Source organism: Bombina bombina, chromosome 6 (genome assembly GCF_027579735.1).
Source record: "Bombina bombina isolate aBomBom1 chromosome 6, aBomBom1.pri, whole genome shotgun sequence".
NCBI lineage: Eukaryota > Metazoa > Chordata > Amphibia > Anura > Bombinatoridae > Bombina > Bombina bombina.
The window spans coordinates 259,859,345-259,873,112 of NC_069504.1; the positions used below are offsets into that span (position 1 = coordinate 259,859,345).

At 40.5% G+C, this 13,768-nt stretch overlaps 1 protein-coding gene across 6 annotated transcripts in view; it reads left to right on the forward strand.

The window, feature by feature from the left end:
• The window catches only part of BEST3 (bestrophin 3), a 212,381-nt gene that overhangs the window by 168,305 nt on the left and 30,308 nt on the right, over positions 1–13,768 (forward strand). For all 6 annotated transcript variants that reach the window (XM_053716798.1, XM_053716799.1, XM_053716800.1 and 3 more), the window contains one exon: positions 10,552–10,629. In XM_053716798.1, the coding sequence (XP_053572773.1) occupies positions 10,552–10,629 (78 nt within the window). The remainder of the gene's footprint in view (positions 1–10,551; positions 10,630–13,768) is intronic.

Consider the following 13,768-nt stretch of genomic DNA (forward strand, 5'->3'; position numbering starts at 1 on the left):
GACAGACTTCTAGTTTTCGTTCCTTTCACAACTTTAAAGGACAGAAGTCCTCCTCTTCTTCTTCCAAACCAGACCAATCTAGGTCCACTTGGAAATCCAGCCAGCCTTGGAATAAGGGAAAGCAAAACAAGAAGCCTTCTGCTGACTGTAAATCAGCATGGTCAACCCTCAGTCCGATTTTGGATCAGGTGGGGAGCAGGCTTTCTTTTTATCGACAGGCTTGGATTCACAATGTACCAGATCCGTGGGGCTGTGGACATAGTATCCCAGGGTTACAAAATACGGTTCAAGTCTTGCCCTCCAAGGGGCAGATTTCTCCTGTCAAGACTATCCTCAAACCAGGTAAAGAGGGAGGCCTTTTTAAATTGCATAGAGGACCTATCCTCCCTGGGAGTTATTGTACCAGTTCCTCAAGAGGAACAAGGTCTAGGATTCTATTCAAATCTATTTGTGGTTTCCAAAAAGTAGGGAACTTTCCGTCCCATCCTAGATCTAAAGTGTCTCAACAAATTCCCCAGGGTTCCGTCCTTCAAGATGGAACTATTCGTACCATTCTTCCATTGGTTCAGGAAGGTCAGTTCATGATGACCATAGACCAGAAAGACACGTATTTACATGTTCCCTTTCACAGGGATCATCACCAGTTTCTAAGATTTGCCTTTCTGGACAAGCATTTCCAGTTTATTGCTCTTCCGTTAGGTCTTGCCACAGCTCCCAGAATATTCACAAAAGTTCTGGGAGCTCTATTGGCAGTGATCAGATCCCAGGAAATTTCTGTGGTGCCTTATCTAGATGACATCTTGGTTCAGGTGTCATCTATTCAACTAGCAAAATCTCATACAGAGATGTTGTTGTCTTTGCTACGTTCCCACGGGTGGAAATTGAATCTTGAAAAGAGTTCTCTAGTTCCAACTACAAGAGTGTGTTTCCTAAGGACAATCATAGATTCCCTGTCCATGAAGATTTTCCTGACCAACGTCAGAGAGTCCAGACTCCTTGCTTCTTGCCTTTCTCTCCAGTCTGCTTTTCGTCCTTCAGTGGCTCAATGCATAGAGGTGATTGGTCTGATGGTGGCCTCCATGGACATCATTCCTTTTGCTCAGTTCCATCTGCGACTGCTGCAGTTTTGCATGCTCAGTTAATGGAACAGAGACCATTCAGATTTATCGCAGAGGATAAATCGGGACCGCCTAACAAGAGACTCTCTCTCGTGGTGGATTTCACTGGAACATCTGTCTCGGGGCACTTGCTTCCTGAGACCTTCCTGGGTGATTGTGACTACGGATGCCAGCCTGTTAGGCTGGGGAGCTGTTTGGGGTTCTCTGAAAGCTCAAGGCCTGTGGTCTTGGGAAGAGTCCTCTCTTCCCATAAACATCTTGGAGTTGAGAGTAATCTTCAATGCCTTGACAGCTTGGCCTCAATTATATTTAGTCCGGTTTATCAGATTCCAGTCAAACATCACCTCAGTGTCTTACATCAACCACCAGGGAGGAACTCTGAGTTCCTTGGCCATGAAGGAGGTGACTCACATTCTGCAGTGGGCGGAAGCTCACGATTGTCTCCTACCTGCCATTCACATTCCAGCAGTGGACAATTCAGAGACAGATTTCTGAGCAGACAGACTTTTCATTATGGGAAGTGGGCTCTCCATCCGGAAGTGTTCTCAAGGATAACCCTCAGGTGGGGGGTTCCGGAGTTGCATCTGATGGCGTCATCAAAATTCCAAGCTTCCACAGTATGGTTCATAAGATAACAATTTAATATATAAGGAATGCATAGGCTCAAATGGAGCCCCTTGAAGAACTTTAAGAACTACATTCAAACTCCAGTCAGCTTCAGAGAAACTAGATTTGGGTGAAGGAAGGGCCCTTGAATTAGAAGGTCCTTCCTCAACGGAAGTCTCCAAGGTGGCAGAGATGACATGTCCACCAGATCTGCATACCAAATCCTGCGAGGCCAAGCTGGTGCAATGAGGATCACCAATGCCCTCTCCTGCTTGATTCGAGCAATGACCCGAGGAAGAAGAGCAAACAGAGGAAATAGGTATGCTAGACTGAAGGTCCAAGGAACCGCCAGAGCATCTATCATTTGCGCCTGGGGGTCCCTGGACCTCGATCCATATCTCGGGAGCTTGGCATTCTGTTGAGATGCCATGAGATCTAATTCCGGCTGACCCCACTTGCGAATCAGGCTGGAGAACACTTCCGGATGGAGTTCCCACTCCCCCGGATGAAAGGTCTGTCTGCTCAGGAAGTCCGCCTCCGAGTTGTCCACCCCTGGGATGTGGATAGCTGACAGACAGCAAGAATGTGCCTCCGCCCACTGAATTATTTTGGTTACCTCTGTCATCGCTAAGGAACTCCTCGTTCCTCCCTGATGATTGATGTAAGCCACTGAAGTTATGTTGTCCAACTGGAACCTGATAAACTGGACTGAGGCTAACTGGGGCCAGGCCAGAAGTGCATTGAAGATAGCTCTCAGCTCCAGAATGTTTATAGGAAGAACAGACTCTGACTGAGTCCAAACTCCCTGAGCCTTTAGGTAGCTCCAGACCCTGCAACATTGGAAAAGCAGACAACGCATCAGAAATTGTAAAAAACATGAGATAAGCAATGTCCCTTAAAGTAACTCCAGCGGGAGTTAGCGAGGAAGCGCAGGGCACTGCTTGTGAGGGCGGTAAAATTTGGGACGCTTGAGGAAAAAGCTGCGGCATATATTGAACCTCGTTATTAGACCCCTGAACAACATCCGCTTTAGAAAAAGTTGGCTCAGAATTTTTTTTCCCCTATAATTTAAAGTCCTCTCAATACATGAGGAACAGAAAGGGATTGGTGGTTCCGCATTGGCATCAAAACACAAGGAGCAAGTTACATCTTGCAAGTCCCCTTGGTCCATACTGAATCACAATAATACAATTATGAATTAAAAACTTTAATTTTGTTACAAAAAAATGTACCACCTCCTTGCTCTTAACGTAGGCAAAGAGAATGACTGGGTTGGGAGTGAAGGGAGGTGATATTTAACAGCTTTGCTGTGGTGCTCTTTGCCGCCTCCTGCTGACCAGGAGGTGAATATCCCATTAGTAATTAAGATGATCCGTGGACTCATCGTGTCATTAAAAAGAAATAGTTTTTTGCTGTTGGGGGCCGAAAGCACTCAGCTCGGCATAACCTTGCTGCAAATAAAGGAACTTTTATCATGATTTTTTTTTATACTTCATGACTGAAAGTGCCCTTTTTATAGCACTGGTAAATCCTAGAGTTTTAAAAATGCTAGGATTACCATCACTTTAAAGTAAGATCATTCATAGGTATAATAGGCAAAGGTAGCAAATGGGTAGAAAACTCTGCCAAGAGTTGCCAACTGTTGTAGATCACCTTCCATGAAGGTTATTTACAGGGCAGCTGGGCTTGTAGGCCTACATACTAAGGGGGTTTCAAGAGGATGACAAAAGAAGTAGAGGAACTGTGGTAAGAAAGGGTTAGCATACATTGTATACACCCCTGAGCAGCAGAGTTTTAAGGAGCCCTTGAAACTTTGAAAACTAGCGGAGAGACTTGTGGAGTAAGGCAGAGAGTTCCACAATAATTGAGCCATTCTGGAGAAGTCCTGTATACGGGAATGTGGGAAGGTAACAAGAGAGGAGGAGAAAAGGTGTCATGAGCAAAGTGAAGAGGGATGGGGAGAAAGTATCTGGAGACAAGGTCTAAAATATGGAGGAGCAGTGTTATTGAGGGCCTTGAAAGTTAGGGTAAAGATTTTGTGTTTTATTTTGGAGGCAAGAGGAAGCCAATGAAGGGATTTGCAGAGAGTCGCAGCAGATGAGCGACGAGTAAGAAAGATCAACTTGGCAGAGGTATTCATTATGGATTGTAAAGGAGATAGATGGTAGCTAGGGAAACCAGAGAGAATGAAGTTGCAATAGTCAAGGTGGGAAATGATGAGAGAGTGGATTAAAATCTTAGGGCTAGATTACAAATGGAGCAGAAATTACCTGCTGCTGCATCCCGAAGGAACTGGATTCAAGATGGAAAGGCTAAAGTTTGGGGTTTAGCATAACTAAAGCGCTAAGATCACTTTTTTGCAAAAGAGCTATAATTACTTAAACTAGGGCAGCACCCGACAAATGCCCTTTTTAGGGTGATTTTTAAGATTAGGTTTTTTAAAAATGTTTTTTTTTTTTTTTTTTTTAGTTATTTTAGTTTTAATAAAGTTTTTTTAGGGGGGTACTTTAGTTTTATGAAAGGGCTTTTTTCTAGTGTTTTTTTTTTTAATGTTTGTTAAAAAAAATTTTTACTGCTAGTGTTTTTCTATTTTTTTGTAATTTAGGGGGTCTTAGGAAAGGGTTCTTAGGGTGTTAGCTGTTAGGAGGTTAAGTAGTGTAAGGGTTATTGCGATGGGGGTAATGGAGGTTTAAGGGAAAAGTAGTGTAGGGGTTATTGCGGTGGGGGTTGTGGCAGTTAATAGTGTAGGGGGTTAATAGCGTAGGGGCATTTATGGTGGATTAGGTGTTAAAAGTGTAGTGGAGTAGTAGTTTATGTTAGAAGATGTGGTGGATTAGGGGTTAATAGTGTTGGGGTAGATAGTGTAGGTCGTGAAACTTAATTTTAATGTTTTATTTAGTTTAGTGTTACTTTTTTCAAGCGCAAATTATATTGAAACCTGTGGAACTTTATTAAAAGTCAAAGAACAGAGCCTTGTGGTATCCCAACAAAACATGGTAAAAGGGCAGAGGATACAATATAGGTACAATTAGACAGGTAGGAGGAAAACCATGAAAGAGCACATTGCCAAAGGTGTGGAGAGTTTGGAGCAAAAGAGCATGGTCAACAGCAATGTTCACTCTAATAATTTTTTTGAGCAGTGTGCGCAAATTTGTTTTGGCTATGAAGTGACTAAAATGTGTGCACACTTTATTCTTAAGTGTAGCCAAACTTTAAAACTGTTGTAAAGGTAGTAACACGCATACACAAACAAAAGCAAATTCACACACTCTCACACACAACACACACACTCACACACAAACCTTCACATATACACTGCAGAATTTAATGTGGCTGGGTCAAAATAATACATGAGAGTGATTGTATGCAAAAGTTATCAGCGCTACAGCTGGACTGAAGATAAAATAAAAAATAAATGTTGTGATGGCTAAGCCTATCTGCCCAGCCGTGACTATGGGGAGAGTGTGAGCATGAAGGGGTTAATAGCACTCAGCCTCTGGTTCCCTTACACCTTTTCCTCTACAAGGATATAAAGAGACACCAAATTAACCCCCAAAACCTGCCTAAACCACCCCAGATTAATGATACTGCCACCACCAAGAGTTTTGAATAAGGGTGTCTTGGGAACCTAATAACTCACATGAGTAACAATTAGGTAACATGACTTTAACCTTATCTCTACAGAGTGTCAATTCAGATAATAGCACCCAAAGACAGAATTAGCTTTTTAATATTTTAATAACAAAAGACAAATACAGGTGCTAAATTACAAAAACAGAATACATACAAAAGAACAATAATAAATGCAAAAATACAGTTCTTGAAAATAAAATTATTCATAATCTAAACACAATACCTTCACTTTGCACATGTCAATTAGCTTTCAATAGGTTTGTGGGAACATTCTTTCAGATGTTTTCACATGTCAAGACCCCAGCCACTTTGTTAATTATGACCATCCAGCCCCATCTTGCAAGTCCTTAACCCACAGTACCAAGAGATGCCAGGCACCAGGAGGAGGAGCAAGAAGAGGTGGGAGAGGAAGGGGGGTCTTTAGATCAATGCATTTTATAGCAAAAACATATGTTACAAAAAGAAAGGACAATTCAGATTAACCTTGGCAATACTGCGACACCATACCACCTCTGCTGGGTGTCTATTTCAGGTATTAACTACTCCTCATGTGGTTATTATGACAAATATATATATATATATATCTATATATATATATATATATATATATAAAACATAGAAAATAGATTTTGATGGCAGATAGGAGCCATAGGCCCAGCAAGTCTGCCCGATATTCTGTGAAAGTATAAACTTATCTAGCTCATATGATAGCATTATGCTTATCCCATGCATTCTTAAAGTCCCCCACAGAGTTTGTCATTACCACCTCTTGTGGAAGTTTATTCCATGAATCAATCACCCTGTAAAAAAGTGCTTCCTCAAATTACTCCTGAATATGCTGCCCTTCAGCTTGAGATCATGACCCCTTGTTCTTGAATTTTTCTTTTTATGTAAAATACTCACAGCCTCATCTTTACTAAGCCCTTTAATATTCTTGAAAGTTGCTATCATATCACCTCTTACCCTTCTCTCCTCTAAGCTATACATATTTAGGTAATTGAGCCTCTGATGGTATGTTTTATTTTTTAGATCATGTACCATTTTGGTAGCCCTCTTTTGCACATATTCCAGTTTGTTTATATCATTCTGGATATATTTATAATTGTATGCTCAGTTGAAATTAAATTAAAAAACAACAACATTTTTTTAAATAAAAAAAATCCCCCTTCTTTGATAGGGTCAGTTGGGGCTTTCTCGGCTCTGTCTTAAAACAGATGAATATTAGTGACACCTTTATCTTAAAAAATTTTGCTTTATATACTAGTCCCACCGCTAGAGTGAGGGTAAACGACATTCTGTCGGATTCATTTCATATCACTAACGGGACGAGACAGGGTTGCCCCTTATCTTATTTGCTCTGTCGGTCGAAGCTCTAGCACACAAGATCAGGCTTAACCCTCTGATTTCTGGTATCAAGGTTAATAACTCAGAACACAAATTGGCCTTATATGCCGACGATATCTTGTGCACGCTGTCAAATCCCGAAATCTCATTACCAACACTTCTAACAGAATTTGAAGAGTATGGTAGGTTTTCCTACTTTCACTTAAATGCATCTAAATCAGAAATACTTAACATTACCGCATCCTCAGAAACCTTACTCAGATTAGAAACTTCTAGTCCCTTGGTCATTCAACCTCAAAAAATGAAGTATCTAGGTATCTACTTAACGGCAGATGCCAAAGAATTATTCACAGTCAATTATAAGCCCTTACTGGAACAAATAACAGCGGATCTCTCTGGATGGAGCAACAAACAGATCTTGTGGCTGGGCAGAGTTCAAGTTATTAAGATGAACATCCTACCCCGAATCTTGTATATATTGCAGACACTGCCCATCCCGTTACCTAGGCATTATGTCACGAACCTTCAGAACGCCATAGGGCAATACATTTGGCAAAAAATCAGACCACGTACTCCAAAAGCCACTATGTTCCTCCCTAGACTCAGAGGGGGATTGGGGGTACCAAACATTGAAGTGTATCGACAAGCCACTTTGCTGCAGCGCATGGTAGAATGGTGCCATAACTCAGCTGACAAGAGATGGATCCAGCTAGATAGGGAGCTTCTTGGTTCTGAGAATATGGGCATTTGGGCCTGGATTTCTCCAGGGTCGAGGACCGCTGAGATCTCTCGCTATCCGCTATGGCGGGAAGTGTTCGATACTTGGGATAAAATCCTCAAAACATCCACTCATGTCTCCACCTCGCCCTCTCCTATGACTCTGTATATCTGTAACCCGGATATACCAGTAACGGGTTTCCCCATACCAGTAAGCCCATGTCCACAAGCGCTGGAGTTCGCGATAAAAAAAGTACTGGAGGAAGGGAGTTCTCTCCCCCCTTGGTTTTCCTATACTCAACTGGCACACATTATACAGACTAATAAAAAAAGGGAGGAGTTTGGTCGTCCATTGACCAGATTCGAGTCCCTATGCTCACAGCAACACCAGCCTAGTCACACTATATCTAAAATCTATGACATTTTACTAACTAGGAGTGGAAATGAGTACCCCCTCATTCACTCATAAATGGGCTGAGGATCTAGACAGAGAGATCAGCCAAAAGGAGTGGGACAGGGTTCTCGAATGCCACAAGAGGGCCACTGTTTCCTCCAATATAATGGAAATGAATTTCAAATTGTTAGCGAGATGGCATTTAACACTCGCTAGACTGCAATATATCTACAAAAAAAGTTATGGGAAATGCTGGAGGGGATGTGGGGAAAAGGGGGACTTGCTTCACATTTGGTGGTCTTGCAGAGAGTTGAACACCTTCTGGTCAGATGTACTCCACGAGATAAATACTAAACTTGATATTCATTTACAAATTGACCCTGGGGTAATTATTTTCCTAGACATGCCTAGGATTCGAAACAAACCCAAAAAACTTTTATTGTACATTTTATTGAATAGCGCAAAGGCCCTTATCCCACAGAGATGGAAATCTTGTGAGGTTCCAACATTAGCCATCTGGAGAGGCCAGGTCTCTTCTCTTCTTCAGATAGAAAGATACCAATACATGAAAAATGGAAATATGGAAATATATGAGGCAATGTTGGAGCTCTGGAATCCTGTCTCTCTGGCCATAGGCTAGACTTAGTTACCAACTAAAGCTGAAACCCCCTCCCCCATTCAAACTACATTGGGACCCCCCCTTTTTTTCTCTCCCCTTTCCTTCCCTCTTCTTTCCCCCTTCTTGCACCTCCTTTATGTCTCTCCCCTTCCCCCTCTTTCCTTGCCCTACCACAACTTTACTTAACCTCTACTCAACATTTTACACAATACACTGACAAATATACCTTGAACACTCATAATGTAACAACTTGATGTACTACTTTATAGGCCCGAGGCATAGAGCTGGGCCTCTGCTTTTGTTTTCTATTATAATTTACTAGTATGTTGTTGTTAATTCTAAAAAATTAAAAATGAGCTGTACTGATATAGCAGGAAAGAGCTACAAAGGACTTGTTAAAATGATCAAAACGTGGTTTAGAAAGGAGCGCCAAATCTTGGCGAGGTCTGGTGCGGTATAGGTGTGAAAATATGGTATTCTGTCTGAGAAATTGTATAGCGCTATAGCTCAGCTACAATTATGGTAGTTGTGCTGTATAGATGTGTAGGTTTTGATATCTAGATATAAGATCTAAGAGTGGCACAGTTGATACATAAAAGCATTTAATACATATTAAACATATAAAACACTTGTTAAAATGATCTCCTCTGACAACCATGGAGCTACCAATTCACCAAGACATCGTTTTAGTCGTTTTCATCTTGACTATTATGAAAGTTTGTTTTGCTTTTTGACTCTGTGTGATCTCTCCTTACGTTTTTTTTTTATTTCTGCTGTATGTTAAACGCTCAATAAAAACCTTTAAATATAAAAAAAAAATAAAAAAATATCCCCCTTAAATTGATGTGTGCAGTTTTTGTACACACCTTAGAGAGAACGGTGGTCAACAATATCAAAAGCTGCAGCCAGATCGAGAAGGATTAATAGAGAGAAATAGCCTATAGATATTACAATAGGTTATTAGTAACCATAATGACTGCCGTCTCTGAGGAGTTTTGGGCCAAAATTCAGATTGCATTGGATTGGATTAAGGAAAGAGTTTGATGTAAGAAAATGTGATATATGTGTATATACTAGCCTTTCCAGAAACTTTGAGGCCAGGGGAAGCAGGAAAATAGAACGATAGTTAGAGGCAGAGGTTGGATCAGTGATAAGGGAGAAATTAAAGATTTGTGTGAAGACTGGAGTAAGAGTAAGAGAGAGTGAGATCAGCATTTGTGCGGGGATGGAATCAATGGGACAGGTAGTAAGGTATGAGTATAATATAAAGGCAGAATCTTCATACTAACAGGGACAAAAGAGCTGAATTTTTGGCTATGAAGATTTTCAATGTTTGCAAACTGTTGAGGGGGCTGGAGATTGGTAGTTTGTTGAGAAGTGGCAGGCAAAATCTTGAGCTGAGAGAGAAGTGATAATAGGAGGTGGCAGTGGGCAGAAAAGGGAGATGAAAGTGGTGAACAGATGTTTTGGGTTTGAAGAAAACATAGAGATAAGATTATAGAAGTAATTCTTCATAGAGAGGTTAGGGGCAGAATAGTAGGAGTGCAAGTTGAACTTGTAGTGAAGAAAGTCGGCTGAACAGCAAGAATGTCTTCAGTGTCACTCAGCAGTGCAGGAACATCTGCATACTCAGAGGACGATGCCAGGGCTGAGGATTAGGGCATCATTTTCAAGCTATGGTAGGAGCTGCTAAATTATAAAGGATCAATGTAATAGCGGAGTTGTAGTGACAGATAGATTAGGGTGGGGAAAACGAAGAAAACGAAGAGAGCAGAAGTTTGAGAAGTGTTGCAGATCTAATGACTTCATTTGAAATTGGTGTTGGGGTTAGTTGGTGGGAGAGAAGTAGGGAGTTTTGTGATGGTGCAAGTGAGGAGATGGTAGTTAGAAAGAGGAAATATATATGGTAATATGGCTATAGTACCACATTGTTTTTTTAAGCATAATATTAATAAAAGCAATTATAATTATCATTCTATTGTGTTTTTAACAAGTATATTTAACCTGTGCAATATTTGAATTATCAACCCACCAGCTATATTTTTTCCCACATACCCAAGTACATTTGGACACAGAAGAAGCTTTGCAAGCTATGATTATACATGTGTTGTTTATTACAGGAAATGAACCGCTTTCGGTCCTGGTGCAGTCTTCTCTTTGGATATGACTGGGTTGGCATTCCTCTGGTTTACACTCAGGTATACATTTGTTACGTTATTGGATACGTTTGTTAATCCCACTTAACGCAATTGTAACAGAAATTCTTACCAATATATCTTTATTGGTGAATTAATCATTTTATTACAGTACTAGAGTAGGGAAAAGTAGAATACTGACTAAAAGTGAAGAGATCATGGTTCTGTAAGCAAGGTTAAAATTTCAGAAAAGCGATTATATCAGATAAGATCATAATAGTGTGTGGCTGTAGAACAGATATGAAATACAATAGACATGCAAAAGGCTTCAAAATTAATCAACTTTTCAGTGTAAGCGGTAGAAAGCTCAGCCCTTTTTAAAGGGTCGTCCTGGATCATCTTTAAATACAATGAACCCTTTACTGCTGCGTGCTTTAGTACACAGTCCCATCAAAAACATAAATCTCACATTTGGAAAGAATTAGACTGACTTAAAAATGAACAATTTATTTCAAGTATATTATAGATACATTCTTATGCTATACATCGATTTACAGAGTTACTACAAATTTTACAAAAGCTCTTACAGTGCATGTGGCATATCAAAACTGCCTTTTTCCTGGAGTAGTGTTGTAGAGATGTCTAGAATGATACCAGCCCTCAGAGCCGGGACAGTATGTGAATATATTTGTCTGTTGCATCCAATGTCAGAGTTTTCACAAAACCTGGGATACCTCTTGCTAGAAGCTTTTTTTCCAAATCAATATATATTGCATTAGGTTAGATATCAGATAATCAACTGGAGACATCTGGACTTTTTAAGTTATTTATTTGTGGTTGTCTCTTGCAGTTTCCCAAAAATACAGAGTTTGGTATCTATTGAGCATTTGCATCTGTACTTTCTTGTTGTTTCCTGTGGATGCAACAATTTTCTTGCATTTCTTAATTGCAGTCTGTAATTGTTTAGTATTTGCATTACTTTGAATGAGCGAGTTACCTGAATCCTATTATATTTATAGATTATCATGAAGCAAATAGTAAGCACTTAAAATGCAATACTAACTCTACCATCCACCTTATAATTAAATATATGTCAGAGTAAACCTATACTTTCTATTTTTCCTCTATATACAAAGGGCCAGATTACAAGTGGAGTGCTGTTTAATGCTCCCGCTCAAGCGTTAACTCTGCTAGAAGTAAGCTTTTTGCGCACATTGGCTTACGCTCCTATTAAACTGTTTTCAACCCGATGCAAGTAAAAAGCCGTACTTAAAATATAATGCGCCCAATAACCTATTCCGCCATAGAAGTTAATGGAGCAAAAAAAGTAGGGAAAACTCATGTGTGAACTCGATTTCATATTCTCAAGTGCGCTAACCTGACATGAAAACATGAATATTTCACATTCCAATGTTCTTTACTTAGCAGAATATCTTCAGTATTATGGCCTAGGCCACCAAGGCCGGTGCCTATGGCAGCAGATTTGGGAGGGGCAGCATATCTGCCCTATTCTCTCACAGTACAGTGAGTGATAAAGTGCAGGCTTTTACAGAGAAGACAATGCACATGCGCTGATTAAGGTCGCTCTTTACAGGCAGTGCTCCTTTAAACTGTTACTTCATTTAGAGCTGCCAGCATTTTTGCAGTGGAAGCGTTCTTGGCGAGAAACTTGCCCGGGGATATGCTTACAAGGTGAGGCTGGAGGAGAAGACCTTGTGCCTATATGCTGCCTCCCCTTGTCAGCTGTGGTGGGTCTGCGAGTACAGTGTTTATTGCAGGTCTTAGCAGCTAACAGACTGGATGCGTCTGTGCACTGCTAAGATCAGCTTGTGATGTCTAATCATAAACTCTCAGCGCTAATGTATGTTAGCTATTAATAGCTAGTTTTCTCTGCATTCATGAACCCACGGAGAAAATAGTAAACGGACACTTAAAAAGTTTCATTACTTGAATGATGGTAATGACTGTATGTTGTTGCATGTGAAGGGCAGTGATTGTTTCAAAGTGTATTCTTCTTTCCCTCCCTCCTCTCTCCCTTCTTTCCCTTTCTCCCTTCCTTCCTCCCTCAACTCACTGCCTCCCTCCCTTCTTTCTTTCAACTTCCTCCCTTGCTCCCTTCTTTCACTCCTTTTGTTCCCTCCCCCCCTTTTCTCCCCTCGCTTTCTCCCATGGTATGAGATGCATGCAATTCAACCCACCTGTATGCAAGTGTTTTGCTAGCCCATTTTCTTTTTAATTTTATGGAAAAAAAAAAAACATTTTACACACTGACCCAAAATAATATTAAGGGGAAAAAAGGCAGAAGAATTTTGAATGCCTAGGGCAGCACAAAATGTAAATACGCCACTGATCTGATGGTATTTTGCACAAATATATATCTATACCTATATATGTATATATATAGATGATTATCTATTTAGAAATACATAGAGCATAGAACATACTCTGCTCTGTGCATAACATTGGAATATGAAATATTTACAGCAAATGCACTGTATAAAACATAATTAAAAACTAATATTGCATAAATATGTTTTTACATGTTTTCCTCTACTTAACTGCAAAGGCTCAAGAGCACTTATAAATATATAAATATGTATCAATATGTATTTATACACACATATTCATCTTTAGACATGTATATGTCTGTATCTCTATGTTAAAGTCCTTTGCCTGCCTTTTCTGTTAACACCTGAGACCTCATATCTTTGAGCCCTTATAACTTTTTTGTGCAATTTTTTTAAAATATTTTTTTATTAGATGGTGTTATTATCAGTGTAACTGTACTTAGTAATGTATTTTTGATATATTTTGTGACACTTTTTTTGTTTTGCGAAACATTTAACCAGCAGGGCCGGACTGGGAAATCAGACCAGCTCTGGAAATTTGTGTAGACTGGTCCGGCCCCGAACACACCCATGGTTACGCCCCTCCTCATCCCAGTTAAGTCTCCACCCAGCCCAGCTAACCTGCCACATAGTAAAACTTCATGTGTGCCAGCCCCGTGGCCTCCAGTCCAATCCAGGTTTCACTGTCTGACAGGCAGGGCAGGCAGTACAGTAGCCGATCCCCCCCCAACCCCTGTCCTTAACTTACTAAATTGAGTTGTGCTCTTTTGAGTGGTGTGTGTCATGCTCCTCTCTGTGCCGCACCTGCAGTACTGGCCAGCGTGGCCTCCTGCTCGGCTCCCTCCTGTCACTTG